The sequence below is a fragment of the Sciurus vulgaris genome (genome assembly GCF_902686455.1).
Source record: "Sciurus vulgaris genome assembly, chromosome: 7".
Lineage (NCBI taxonomy): Eukaryota > Metazoa > Chordata > Mammalia > Rodentia > Sciuridae > Sciurus > Sciurus vulgaris.
In genome coordinates, this window is record NC_136467.1 from 28236023 (window position 1) to 28251298 (window position 15276).

The following is a 15276-nucleotide window of genomic DNA, read 5'->3' on the forward strand; positions in this document are numbered from 1 at the left end:
CCTGGGTTCTTGGCTTTTTCATCTGATACATACTATCTGTGTGTCAGACTTTTCAAGGATCTACTGTGTGTCAGATGTATATATATATATATATATATATATATAAAAATGCTATTAAAAGGAAGTAGTATGGAGTTAATTACTAACACTGACCAGATGTGTACATTTAGGTTTTCTCTGCCCCATTTAGCAGCATGGCCCTAATCTAGAATTTTACTCTTAACCTTTATTTCTGTATTGGTAACATGAGGATTTTTTTCTTTATTTCTTTCCTTCTTTGTGTGTGTGTGTGTGTGTGTGTGTGTGTGTGTGTGCTGGGGATTGAACCCAAGGGTGCCTTACCACTGAGCTAATAATCTCCAGAACTGGTTCTTTTTATTTTGAGTCAGACTCTTACTAAGTCACTAAGACTGACTTGGAACTTGGAATCTTCCTGCCTCAGCCTCCTGAGTTACTGGAATTATAGATGCATGCCACTGAGCCTGGCAGGATCATTTACATTTTTTTGGAAGAAAAGTCAACAGTACAACTGTGAGGATATAATTACATTATTTTGACAGCCCATCCCTATGACCTTGCTGGTTGCAGTCCCTATACCTCCCTTAGGTTTGTTTTTTGCTTCTGCCTGCAGCTTTCCTCAGCAGACATTCCACATTCCTGGCATCACTAACTTTCTGGGGTCTCCATTGCTGCTTTGACTTTTCTTAATGAGTCACACTTCCAGGAGCTTCCTGCAGGGATTCCTAACCTGATACCCAGGCCTGGCTTCTCAGGCCTTCCTTTGAAACCTCAGTGAAAGCCTACATGACTCTCTAACTCTTGCATTTTACATTCCTGGTAAAACCAGCACCATGTGGTCAATGCTAAGGTCTGCCACATGTAGGAACAGTAACCAGGCACCCCTGGACCATGGATGGCTACATTAGCCTATGAGTCTCTGGGTATATGAGCATAGCGAAAAGAATTCTAGGGATACAACTTCCTGGGAGACCTGTAGGATATGATCTGGGTGTTCCAGCACTCTCTTCTTAAAGCAGACTTTCACACACCTCAAAAAGTTTTCACGTTTATACCCTGAGCCTGAGATATCTTCAGGGCTTCTTTTGTATTATCTCTATGCATAATACTTGGCTTCTCTTCAGTGGTGCTAATTTCTTCAACAGCCACATCTTCCTAGTTCCCAATAGCTTTTTTTGGCTAAACTGCAAATTTTTCTAATCTTTCTGCTATTTTTTTGCTTTCAATTCTCATTGTAAACCTAACTAAAGGCAGCAAGCAAAACCCATGCCACGCCTGAATGCTTTGTGCCTTGAAATTTCCTCCACCATATTAATCAGTCCATCACCTTTTAATTCAGCCTTACACAGTCGCAGGACATGGACAAAATGTAGACAAGTTCTTTGCCAGAATGTAACATGAATGACCTTTCCCATCAAGCCCTCATTCCAGTTTGAAACCTCATGAACAGTTTTTGTGTCAGCATTCTGTCAGCAATCTGGTCTTTTGAGCTCACTCCAGAATTGTCCATTAAGCTTCTTACAACATTCTAAGGCTTCTCTATCCTGCATCTTCTAACTTTCCCAAATTAGGTTATTGAACTACATGGTCAGGTGTAGTCACAGCAGTATTCCCACTCTTGGTACCAATTTTTTGTGGTAGTTAGCTTTGCACCAACTTAACAAATGCTTGCGAAAAACAGTTTAAAGGAGGAAAGATTTATTTTGGCTCATGGTTTCAAGGATTTCAGTTCATGGTTAGCTGGCTCAGTTGCTTTTTTTATACCTACAGCAATGGAGAACATCATGGTGGAAGGGCAGAAGGGTGGAGAAAAGCTGTTCACCTATGGCAACCAGGAAGTGGAAAGAGAGAGGAAGGGGCCACAGACAAGGAATGCCCTTCCAGGTCATGCCCCCAGTGACCTGTTTCCACCAATTAGGCACCACCTCCTAACGTTTCCACCACCTCCCAGTAATGTCATGAAATTATTAATGCATCAAGGGATTAATCCACTGATGAAGTCAGAAGCCTCATGATCCAGTCACCTCTTCCCAACGCCCCACCTCTGAGCATTGCTTCATTAGGGACCAACTCTTCAACACATGAGCTTTTGGGGGGCATCCAGATCCAAATTGTAATAGTCACCACTGTGCCTACTTAGAATAGTCAGCTTCATGTTAGTACAGCAAAATACCAGAGACAGCTAACTTGTAAAGAGAGAAGTTTTATTTAGTTCCCTGTTTTGAGGTTCAAAGGCATGCATCAGCTCATTCCGATGAAGGCAGTAGATGGCAGCACCTCACAGTGGGAGCACATGTAGGAGCAAGCAAGTGATTACGTGATTGCGTCTCTTCTTTTTGCTTCCCCTTTTTTTCTTTCTTGGTAGTACTGGAGATTGAACACAGGGTCTCCCACCTTCTAGGCAAGAACTCTATGACTCAACTACATTCACAGTCCAAGTGATTATATCTCATACCAGAGCAGAGAGAATGCACTGGAGTCTCTCCGTCCCTTTCAAGGATATGCCCCAATGACCTAGTGACCTCCCATAGGGAGGTCTTAAAAGTCCCATCTCTTAAAGGTCCACAGCACTTCCCAGTTCCCACCCTGGGAACCTATTCTTTAACACATGACCCCATGGGTGACGCTTAGCCCAAACCACAGCACTACCTTCATGTCTTCAGGCTCAAGCACAAGTGGTCCACACACAAGTTGAATGAAAGAGGAAGAAGGAGGGATTGCTTCAGTCATTTCTATGTATCACTGCTCAGAGATCCTGCAGCCTTCCTGTAACACCTTTATTATACTTCCTATAATCACCATTCTCTCTCAGCCAGCTAAGTTTCTAGCACTCCAGCAGTGGGACAAATGAACATTTGTTGGTTTAACAACTAATGATGAACATTCCTGCTCAAGTTTTTAAACTTATCATTCCTATGATTTATGATTTGATATGAAAACTATTTTCAGACATATTTGATATTCATCATGTAATGTTTTCTTTAGGTGTGTGATGAAGATAACTATGGTGATTTTTGTGTAGATGAAGAAGCCAGGCATTTTCATTGTATTTTTCCCCATACAGATGGTAGATACAAAACGTGTAGAGACAGAAGATGACTGTAACGAGACACTGTGCCAGTTGAGTATTCCTGTGTCTTCCCTGAATTCCGAGTACTGTGTTTCAGCAGGAGTCTCAAGCATGTGGGGATTTACAGTGGAAGAGTCCAAAGAAGTTTGTATAACCATTTTCAATAACAGCATAAAAGGTAAGTTCTTGCCATTTTTTTCTAAATAAAAAGGGTGATAACTAAAATATGGTAATGTGAAAAGAGACAAATTTATTTGCAGTTTCTACAAATCTCTTTTAAAGATATTTAATAATTCCTCAGAGACACTCAAAATTAAAAATAAGACAATTTCTCAGCCATTAAAATATAGAAAGTACTAATTTGGAAAGCCTTTTGACCCAAGAAAGAAAAAAATAAAAAAATAATATGTAAAATTATATGCATAAATGTCTATATTTCAAATGTTCATTATGGATAATTTATAAAATATAAAAAGCCAGAAGAAAACACAATTATCCATAGTCCTGCTATCCAAAGAGTTCAGAGTTGAGTGTTTTCTTTCCATTCTGTTTTTCTTTGTAGCCATGATTATAGCATAATAAATATATAATTTTTTGTACTGCCTTAACCATATTTTTTTAGGTATTTTTTTTTATTTTTAAAGACTGCATTTTGATTCATTGTACACAAATGGGTACAACTTTTTGTACACAATGTAGATTCACACCATTCATGTAATCATACGAGTACAAAGATAATCATGTTTGTCTCATTCCAACATCTTTTATACCCCCGTCCCCTCCTCTCAGTACCTTCTACATATTCTAAAGTTCCTCCATTCTTCTCTTAACTCCTATGTCCCCCACTCCCTTTATGTATCATCATCCACTTATTAGAAAAACATTTGGCCTTTGGTTTTTTGGGGGTTGGCCTATTTCACTTAGCGTGATATTCTCCAGTTCCATCCATTTACCTACAAATGCCATAATTTTATTCTTCTTTATGGCTCAATAATATTCCATTGTGTATATATACCACAGTTTCTTTATCCATTCATCTATTGAAAGGCATCTAGGTTGGTTCCACAATCTAGCTATTGTGAATTGAGCTGCTAAAAAAATTGATGTGTTGTGTCACTGTAGGATGCTGATTTTAAGTCCTTTGGGTATAAACTGAGGAATGGGATAACTGGGTCAAATGGTGGGTCATTCCAAGTTTTCTGAGGAATCTCCACACTGCTTTCCAGAGTGGCTGCACCAATTTGCAACTCCACCAGCAATGTATGAGTGTGCCTTTTTCCCCACATCCATGCCAACATTTATTATTGCTTGTATTCTTGATAATAGCCATTCAAATTGTAGTGAGTTGAAATCTTAGGGTGATTTTAATTTGCATTTCTTTAATTACTAGAGATGTTGGTGGCCTGTACATCTTGTTCTCTAAAATGTCCACCCAGTTTCTTAGCCCATTTACTGATTAGGTTCTTTGTATTTTTGGTATAAAGTTTTGTAAGTTCTTTATAAATTTTGGAGATTAATGCTCTATCTGAAATGCACGTGGAAAAGATTTTCTCCCGCTCTATAGTCTCTTTTCACATTATTGATTGTTTCCTTTGCTGAGAAAAAGCTTTTTAGTTTGAATCCATCCCATTTATTGATCCTTCCTTTCATTTCTTGCACTTTAGGAGTCTTGTTAAGGAAGTTTGGTCCTAAGCCAACATGGTGAAGATTCCGGTAGATTTTTTCTTCTATTTGGTGCAGGGTCTCTGGTCTAATTCCTAGATCCTTCATCCATTTTGAGTTGAGTTTTGTGCAGGGTGAGAGATCAGAGGTTTAATTTCATTTTACTGCATATGGATTTCCAGTTTTCCCAGCACCATTTGTTGAAGAGGCTGTCTTTTCCCCATTGTATGTTTTTGGCACCTTTGTCTAGTATGAGGTAACCATACTTATGTGGATTTGTCCCGGTGTCTTCTATTCTGTTCCATGGGTCTACCTGTCTATTTTGGTGCCAATACCATATTGGTTTTGTTACTATTGCTCTATAGTAGAGTTTAAGCTTTGGTATTGTGATACCTCCTGCCTCACTCTTCCTGCCCAGAATTGCTTTGGCTATTCTGGGTCTTTTGTTCTTCCAGATGAATTTCATGATTGCTTTCTCTATTTCTATGAGGAATGTCATTGGGATTTTAATTCAAATTGCATTAAATCTGTATAGTCCCTTTGGAAGTATGGCCATTTTGATAATATTAATTCTGCCTATCCAAGAACATGAGAGACCTTTCCATCTTCTAAGGTTTTCTTTAATTTCTTTCTTTAGTGTTCTCTAGTTTTCATTGTAGAGGTCTTTCAACTATTTTGTTAGATTGATTCCCAAGTATTTTATTTTTTTTTTTTTTGAGGCCATTGTGAATAGTTTTTCTAATTTCTCTTTCAGAGGATTTATCACTTATAAATAGAAATGCATTAGATTTATGTGTGTTAATTTTATATTCTGCTGTTTTGTTGAATTCATTTATTAGTTCTAGAAGTTTTCTAATGGAGTTTTTTGAATCCTTTAAATGTAGAATCTTGTCATCAGCAAACAGTGATAGTTTGAGTTCTTCTTTTCCTATTCATATCCCTTTAATTTCTTTGGTCTGTCTAATTGCTCTGGCTAGTGTTTCAAGGACAGTGTTGAATAGAAGTGGTGAAAGAGGGCATCTCTGTCTTGTTCCAGTTTTCAGAGGGAATACTTTCAGTTTTTCTCCATTTAGAATGATGTTGGCTGTGGGCTTAGCATGGATAGCCTTTACAATGTTGAGGTATATTCCTACCATCCCTGTTTTCTCTAGTGTTTTGAGCATAAAGGGGTGCTGTATTTTATCAAATGCTTTCTCAGCATCTATTGAAATAATCATATGATTCTTAACTTTTTAAGCCTATTGATGTGATGAATTATGTTTATTGACTTCCGGATGTTAAACCAATTTTGCATCCCTGGGATGAACCCCACTTGATCATGGTGTACTATCTTTTTAATATGTTTTTTATGTGATTTGCCAGAACTTTGTTAAGAATTTTTGCATCTATATTCATCAGGAATATTGGTCTAAAATTTTCTTTCCTTCATGTGTCTTTGTCTGGTTTGGTATCAGGGTGATACTAGCTACATAGAATGAGTTTGGAAGGGTTCCCTCCTTTTCTATTTCCTGGAATACCTTGAGGAGGATTGGTATTAGTTCTTTGAAGGTCTTGCAGAACTCAGCCGAGAATCCATCTGGTCCCAGGCTTTTCTTGGTTTGTAGGCTTTTGATGGCATCTTCTATTTCAGTGTTTGAAATTGATCTGTTTAAATTGTGTATGTCCTTCTCATTCAGATTGGAAGGATCATATGTCTCTAAAAATTTGTCAGTGTCTTCAATATTTTCTATTGAGTTGGAGTATAGATTTTAACCATATATTTTTAAACATATTTTATTTCACATACTTCCTGAATATTTTGTAATGTCTATAGAATATTTCATCATATAGTATATTCTTTTTATTTAATGTTCCTTAATTTTAGGTCTTTTAATTTTATTTACAGGTTTTTGCTATGATAAATCAAGCTTTGATGACTGTCTTTATGTATGTGTATATATATATTTTCTTCAGGGTATTTTTTAGGATGTATTTCATAGGCTAAGTGAGATAAGCCAATCTCAAAAAACCAAAGGATGAATGATCTCGCTGATAAGCGGATGATGACACATAATGGGGGGTGGGAGGAGGCAAGAATGGAGGAAGGAGGGATTGTATTGAGGGAAAAGAAGGGTGGGAGGAGTGGGGGGAATGAAAAAATAACAGAATGAATCAAAAACTATTACCCTAGATAAATGTATGATTACACAAATGGTATGCCTCTACTTCAAATATAAACAGAGAAACAAGATGTATCCCATTTGTTTACAATAAAAAAAGAATGTATTTCATAGGCTTAATAGTGTATTAAAATTTTATAATACAAATGTCTTTTTCTTTTTTAACAAAGACAATATAATTTTTCATAGGGAAAAATGAAAAACAATTGAAAAGAAAAAAAGTGTTCCAATATAGCAAAGTATTTATAATACTCTTTAATACGAATACAAAACACATTTCAATATCAAGTCAATAGACATAAAATGGCACCAACAAAATTTTTAAAAAGGGGTGCATATCCAATCTGCCACTGAGACACACCCCAGCCCTCTAAAAACTGAAAATTGTATTATCATGGCCCTCTAAAACCATACACACCTGTACACTAATTTATTAAATGTTTATATTTACACATATATTTATTTGAAATGAGGTCTCACTGTTGCCTACACTGGTCTCCAGCCAGAGCAGTCCTCAGCCTTCCAAGTAGCTAGGACAGGCATATTGCCATTGTGCTTGCCTAAATGTTTTTAAATGATGAGATTTAATTCTTCTACCTGTGGTTATATCAGTAACTCCATGAAGTAGAATATAATCAATATGTATCCTAATTATACTTATTAATCAGGAAAAAATAGATATTTTGCTTATGATAAATAAGTCCCTATGCTCCATTATACCCTAAAAATATCATCCTTAAGCTTGACTTATTTTGTGGTTGTTCAATTAATATGAGCAGTTATCTTAAAAAATATAGCCTACTGATTGACAGGAATCATGAACCAACTTTATGACTACAGAATAGGCATTGAAAATAGTCATTGTGTACACACTATCAAGACTTAAGTTTTATTTTCTTATTAATATGTATTAATTATTCATATTAATGTGGTTCATTGTGCAGTTGCCATACATGAATACAGCTGGCACTAATCAAATCCCTCTTTCCATCATCTGCCTTCCCCATCCACCCACACCCTCTCCGACCTCTATTAATCACTATTTTACATTCAGGTTGAAATTTTTTTAAGCTTCCAAATGTGAAAGAGATTATGCTATACTTGTCACTCTGTGTCTAGCTTGTTCCATTTAACATAATGTCCTCCAATTCCATCCATTTTGCTTCCAAGACATTATTTTATTCTTCTTTATGGCTGAATAATATTTTACTGTGTATATACACCACATTTTATTTATCCATTCATCTAGTGATGGGCACCTAGGTTAATTCCCCATCTTAATCATTGTGAATAGTGGTGTAATGAACAAAGACAATAGTGTAGGTATCTCTTTGGTATGTTGATTTCATTTCCTTTGGATATGTATTTAGAAATAGGATAGCTAAGTCATCTAGCAGATCTATTTTTAGTTTTTTTAAGGAACCACCATACTGTTCTCTGTAATGACTATGCTAATTTGCATTCCTACCAATAGTGTATATGTATTATATACACACACACACACACACGTATATACGATAGTATAAATGTTACTATTGTATATATAATGTATTGTTTATATGTGTGTGTGTGTATTCCTTTTTCTTCACATACTCACTAGTATTTGTTTGTTTGTTTTTATTTATCTTTTAATTTTTTACAGACTGCATTTTTATTCATCGTACACAAATGGGGTACATCATTTCGTTTCTATGGTTGTGCATGATGTAGATTCATACCACTCGTGTAATCATACATATACACAGGGTAATGATGTCTGTCTCATTCCACGATTTTTCATACCCACCTTCCTCTCATTTCCTTCTACATATTCTAAAGTTCCCCATTCTTCTCTCATTTCCCACCCCTCTACCCCCATTATATATCATTCTCCACTTACCAGGGAAAACATTCGGCCTTTGGTTTTTTGGGTTTGGCTTATTTCACTTAGCATGATATTCTCCACTGGTCATAACCATCCTCACTGGGGTAAGGTGGTATCTCATTGTAGCTTTAATTTGCATTTTCCTGATAGTTAATGATGTTAAACTTTTTTCATATTATTTGTTGGCCATAAGTATTTCTTTTGAGAAATGTCTGTTCAGATTATTTGCCCATTTAATTGGATTACATATTTTTTGTTAAGTTTTTTGAGTTCCTTATTTATTCTATATATTAATCCTTTGTCAGATGAATAGTTGACAATTATTTTCTCCCATTCTGTACATTGTCTCTTGCCATGCAGACATTTTTCACTTTGATGTAATCCCATTTGTTTATGTTTGTTTTTGTTTCCTGTGCTTTTGGGGTCCTACCCAGAAAATAATTGCCTGTACCAGTATATTTGAAGTATTTGTCATGTTCTATTTTAGTATTTTTAAGTTTCTGGTGTTAATTTCAGTTTTTGATCTATTTTGAGTTGATTTGTATATAGGGTGAGAGGTAGAGGTCAAGTTTTAACCTTCTGCATATGGAAATGGAGTTTTTCTAGCACCATTTATTGAAGAACTATCCTTTTCTAATGTATGGTTTTGGCATCTTTGTCAAAAATCAGTTGACTGTAGATGCATAAACTTATTTCTGGGAGCTGTATCTGTTCCTTTGGTCTGTGTATCTGTTTTTATGTCAATATCATACTGTTTGGGTTTCTCTGACTTTATAGTATTTCATGAAATCAGGTATTTTGATGCCTCAAGCTTTGTTTTTTTTTGCTCAAGATTGCTTTAGCTATTTGGTCTTTCATGCTTCCATATGAATTTTAGAATTGTTTTTCTGTGAAGAATGTTATTGCTATTTTGATAGAAATTGCACTGACTCTGTAGACTGTTTTGGGTAGTGTGGCCATTTTAACAATATTCTCCCAACCTATGACCCAGGTCTTTGTTTTTTGTGTGTCTTTAATTTCTTTCATTGGTGTTTCTTAATTTGCAATGTAGAGGTCTTGCACTTTCTTGGTTAAATTTATTCCCAGGTATTTGTGTGTAACTGTTGCAAATGGAATTGCATTCATAATTTCTTTCTCAGAAAATTCTTTATTTGTATATAAACAAACTATTTATTTTTGTACTTTGATTTTGTATCCTGCAATTTTACCATATTCATTTATCAGTTTATATAGTATTTGAAGGAGTCTCTTTTTTCTAAATATAGAATCATATCACCTGCAAACATGGATAATTTGACTTCCTCCTGTTTGTATGCCTTTTCTTTCTTTCCCTAACCTAATTTCTCAGGCTAGACCTTTCAGTACTCAATTGAATAAGAGTGGTGAGACACCCTTATCTTGTTCCTGATTGATCCTAGAGGAAATACTTTTAACTTTTCCCTATTTGGTATGGTGTTGGCTGCGCACTTGCCTTTATTATATTGAGGTACAGTCTTCTATACCGGTCATGTAGGGATCTTATCATGAAGAGATGTTGAATTTTATCATATGCTTTTTCTACATCTGTTGAGATGTTTAGGACTTTTATCCTTTATACTGTGGACAGGGTATATTATGTTAATGTTTTACATATAATGACCATCCTGGCAACCCTGTGATGAAACCAGTTTGATCATGCTAAAGGATCTTTTTGATGTGCTGATGAATTTGATCTGCTAGGATTTCAAGAATTTTTACATATATGTTCATCAGGGATATTGGTCTATAATTTTTTTGTTCTTATGTTATGGCCTGTCAGATTTTGGTAACAGGATACTATTGGCTTAATAGACTGTTTGTAAGGGTTCCTTCTCTTTCAGTTCTTTGGAATACTTTGAAAACAACTAGTATTAGTTCTTTTTAAAAAATGTGTTCAAATTTAATAGTGAAGCCATCTGGTCCTGATCCTGTAGTTCAATTTTGATAGATCATGTGTGTCCAGAAATATATCTGTTGATTCCAGATTTTTCCAGTTCGTTAGCACTTAGTTTTTCATAGTAATCTCTATTGAACCTTTGTGTTTCTGTGGTGTCAATTGGACTATCTCCTTTTTCATCTCTAATTTTATCAAATATCCTTTTAAAGAATGACAATCTACGCTGAAGTATTAGAACAGACACCTAAAATTTACTACTAGTAATTGAGGCCATTATAAGATTTCAAATTGGTGACTCAAAACCCTGTAGTTCATATGCTAATTTCTGTTATATTATTTGAAAGGTAAAATTCTACTTAGTGCCCAGAATTTGAAATAATGTACATGCCCAAGATCTGTCTTTTTTTAAAAAAGGCTGAACTCTGAAATGGACCTCCATGGGACTTCTCACACAGTACTGGTGTTTATTATGTTGTTATTTTGTATTTTACTATTGTAATGATTTAATTTTTCATATCCTATAACAGGGATGATGTAAGCATTCATTAAGTAGTAATTTTCACAATTACTATTCCAAAGAAGTAGGATGGAAATTAAAACTACTAAAATGCCATGGAGGAAACCAAACACCACCACAACATGTAGAGTACTGTTAATTTTTAGAGGGGAAGAGAGTGGAAAAAAAAGATTGCTCTGTGAAAATAAAAAACAGAATTACAGGGACACAATGGTGCTAATAGAGGTGTGTGCTCTGAACCAAATCTTTCCCATGTTTTATTACTCTTTATATCTGGTTTGCAATCAAGGAAATTTTATTCCTGTTCAGTACTCCTGTGTGTGTATATGTTTAACTGAGTCTTTGTAAGTATCCATAGCCTTGAAGTAAACACATATAACAGAAAATTATGAGGAATAGGTCTAAATTATGTTAAGTTATAAACATAGCCAGAATTTATTTCTCAAAAGGGATATTTTATAAATCTTTCCTTTGCATTTTTAACAGAAATAACCCATGGAGCACCCTATATTTGAGGCTGTAAGGAAGTCAGTATGGAAACTATTTTAACTACATTTTATCATGGCAGTATAGTCCCAGAAAGAATTGCAGTACTGGGAAGAATCAATTGCTGTGCTAGGATGCATATCTAATGTTTAACTCAGATTCTGACTGATCTGTTCCAGTGTCCTTTAAAACTCTGACCATATTAATTACCTCATGTGTAAGTCTGTTAAAGAAAAGGGCTGAGGCTTTTTGATATGTAATAGCAATATTCCATCTTAATTCTAATGTTTTACTTTTCCCTTTCTTTAGATTCTCTTTGGATTCCAGTTATTGTTGCGTTCATACTCTTTCTAGTATTTATCCCAGTGTGTGCATGTTGTCATATTAAGAAGAATCCATTTAAGAAAAACATAATGTTACCCAAGTCCTTGGTAATGTGTTTAAATATTTTTCTTTATAGATGCTAAAATGTTAACTTGAATCTTTTTGGAAGGTTTCTTCAGTTTTGTTTGTAAAGTAGAATGATGTTCAGCATCATTCAGCAGAATGTTACATGCCAAAGATTGTTATATTTATTTTAATATAGTACTTTTCATTAAAAAGTATTTAGTCTCCACACATCCAGAATCGCATGTTTTTTACTGTGCACCAGGTGCTGCTTTTATCCTTGGAATAAAAATACAAACAAGTTTGGTTAGGAGCTTAAAGTCTAGTGGGAAAAAGAGATGAGAACATGATTGGTGTGCTGTGTGATAGGTTCAAAGACAGGCTTCCAGAGGAACCAGTGAGGACGCTGGCCAGCTTTGGGGGTGCAGTTAGTTGTGGCTTTCTCAGAGGCAGTGATATCTGAGCAGTCTTGAAGGATAGTAAGAGTTATCCAGATATTAAGGGACAATATGTACCAAGGCCCAGAGTCCAGATAGCCTGGCTTTTGATTATTGTTGAAACGTAGAAGAAAGTCCAGAAATTAGACTATCAAAAAAGTTTGACATTTAAATGACAGGAATAATACCTGTAATGTTCAAAGGGCACATTGAAATTTGCAATTAAATACTACCTTGAAGTAAAGTGGATAAAACTTATCAATAGTTAGACAATTCATATATGAATTATAATAGTCATCCTTACTAGGAATAAAGCAAAAAGACACCTTGCAATATGCCATTTTAAGCTCCTAGAGAAAGAAAAATAAACCTGATGATCCATAATTCCAGTAGTAGTACAACTGGTGTGTGCAAGTGAAAAATAATGTAGCCTTAGTGGGAAGTTAAGCGTGCAAGGGGTATACAATATGATAGTGCCGTAACCTGCCATACCCTGTGACAGAGTCATTCCACTCTTTTATTCTAAGGGAATAATTTCATAAATGAAAATATGTGCAAAATATTCAACATGGTCTTTAACTATTAAAAATTGGTAATAATTTAACATCTACTGAAGAAATTAATTATCAGCATAAGTTATATAAGCCAGTGAAAATTATAATGAAGAAGAAAAATAATGAAACTTAATATAAAATAAGTAGTTGTGCTCCCAATACAAATTTAACAAGCATACATATAGAAGGTAATGTACAAAAAGCAATGATACTTTGGTGCGATAGTAGATGACTTCTTAAAAAATCCCCAAAATTTGCTTATCATTTTAATGTACTATTTTTCATGAAAAAGCAAGAAAAAAACAACCATCTGATTCAATTATATTATCCTAGATATGTCATGTAGTAGCCCATGACCTTTAGGCTTTTTTTTTTTTCTTTTAAGAATTGGCATTTAAGTTTAATAATTATTAATTTATTATCGTTCATCACTTTCTCTCCCCTTAGCTCTCGGTGGTAAGAAGTGCCACTTCAGAGACAAAACCTGAATCAAAGTATGTGTCACTCATCACATCATACCAGCCATTTGTCGTAGAAAATGAGACAGTGGTCTGTGAAGAGCCGTTGTCTCCAGTAACAATTCCAGGCATGCAGATAGAAGGTGATTCAGAAAAAGGAGAACACAGAAAAGAACCTTCTAGTGAAACACAAGTGGTGACTACTGAAGAAAATATTTCTGACCTGGAGCCAAACAGCCCTATGACTCCAATAGAGAGAGCAAATTCCCTCCATTCAAGTAGTAACCAGTCAGCACCCTGCAGCATCACCTTGAATTCCTATCACTCCAGGAATGGTTCTGATAGTGGCCTGGTGGGATCAGACGGCTTCATATCTGAATCAGAATTTCCCCCAAGTGATACTGCTGAAATAAAAACAGAAAGACAAGCATCCACAATGCTGAGAAATGCCCCTACCTCTTTTGGTTATGATAAACCACATGTGATTGTGGAACTGATTGCGGATGATGGCAGTAAAGAGTCTTTGATTGGCTATAGACTTACAACAGATTCCAAAGAATGTTCATAAGATCAAACATGCAACAAATTTTGAAGGATCTCATTTTCCTGGATGGTTTTCCTGCTTTCGTTTTGGGAAAAAACCATGAGCTCAGAAATTGTATCTTTGTTGATATTAACCAAATGCAGTATCTTGGTTGAGGTAAATATGCAAAGATCTGTTGGAACCCTCTCATTTGTTCTGAAAACCACAGATTCTTCTTTTAAAAAACAAAGGACAAAAGACCTATCATAGCACTTATGAACCTTTTCTCTAGGTGGGTTAGCAGTATCAGCGAATGCTCTTCATTTAGCCCTGTTTCCTGCCATAGCAGGGATACTCCATTGTCATCATTTCAAGGGATGTAACAGTATGATTAGACTCAATGATGCAGGCATGTAATTGCAGCGATTCGGGAGTCTGAGTCAAGAGGATTGCAAGTTCAAGGCCAGCCTCAGCAATGTAATGAGGTCCTAAGCAACTTAGCAAGACCCTATTTCAAACTAAAAATCAGAAAGGACTGGGAGCCAGGAGTGGTGGTGCATGCCTGTAATTCCAGCAACTAGGGAGACAGGCAGGAGGATTTCAAGTTCAAATCCAGCCTCAACAGATTAGCAAGGCACTTAGCAACTCAGCAAGAATGTCTCTAAAAATATATTTAAAAAAAGAGCTGGGATGTGGCTCAGTGGTAGAGCACTTGCCAAGCATGTGCAAGGCCCTGGGTTCAATCCCCATATAGCACAAACCAGAGCCATATAATGGTGGTTTTTTTTTTTTTTTCTTTTCTGTGCTTTATATGTTATTTTTTATTGTAAGCTTATAGTATTAGGTGGTTAAATTCAGGAGAAATTCTGAAAACTTTATAAAATTGGATTGAAAATCTAAGTCAAACTGATAGAATTACTACTGTATATAAATAGAAACGTATGGATTATTTTACGGAACATTGCATTTAGTGATTTTTTAATAAAATAGTTTTTAAAACATTTTTGGTATTCATTTATTTAAGCACTTAGTCTTTTATAGTTAATCAGAATTTTTTATCCATTGTTTCTGTGCATTGATGCTATAGGATTATTTTCTAATTGTTTATAGCTAACCTTTAAAACAACCCTAAAAATAATCTACTCTTCTAAAAAAACTTGGCCTTTTATATCTGTCTTTTAGTATTTAGCACCCAGAGTGCAAAACCCTGCTCCAAGTGCTTTGGG

At 35.3% G+C, this 15276-nt stretch overlaps 1 protein-coding gene across 3 annotated transcripts in view; it reads left to right on the top strand.

Annotated features, from left to right (window-relative positions):
• The window catches only part of IFNGR1 (interferon gamma receptor 1), a 28244-nt gene extending 13522 nt beyond the window's left edge, over positions 1–14722 (top strand). For all 3 annotated transcript variants that reach the window (XM_079146233.1, XM_079146235.1, XM_079146234.1), the window contains 3 exons: positions 3083–3266; positions 12001–12122; positions 13517–14722. In XM_079146233.1, coding sequence (XP_079002359.1) covers positions 3083–3266; positions 12001–12122; positions 13517–14095 — 885 coding nt within the window. In that variant the 3' untranslated portion in view covers positions 14096–14722. The remainder of the gene's footprint in view (positions 1–3082; positions 3267–12000; positions 12123–13516) is intronic.
• The last annotated feature ends 554 nt before the right edge of the window (positions 14723–15276 follow it).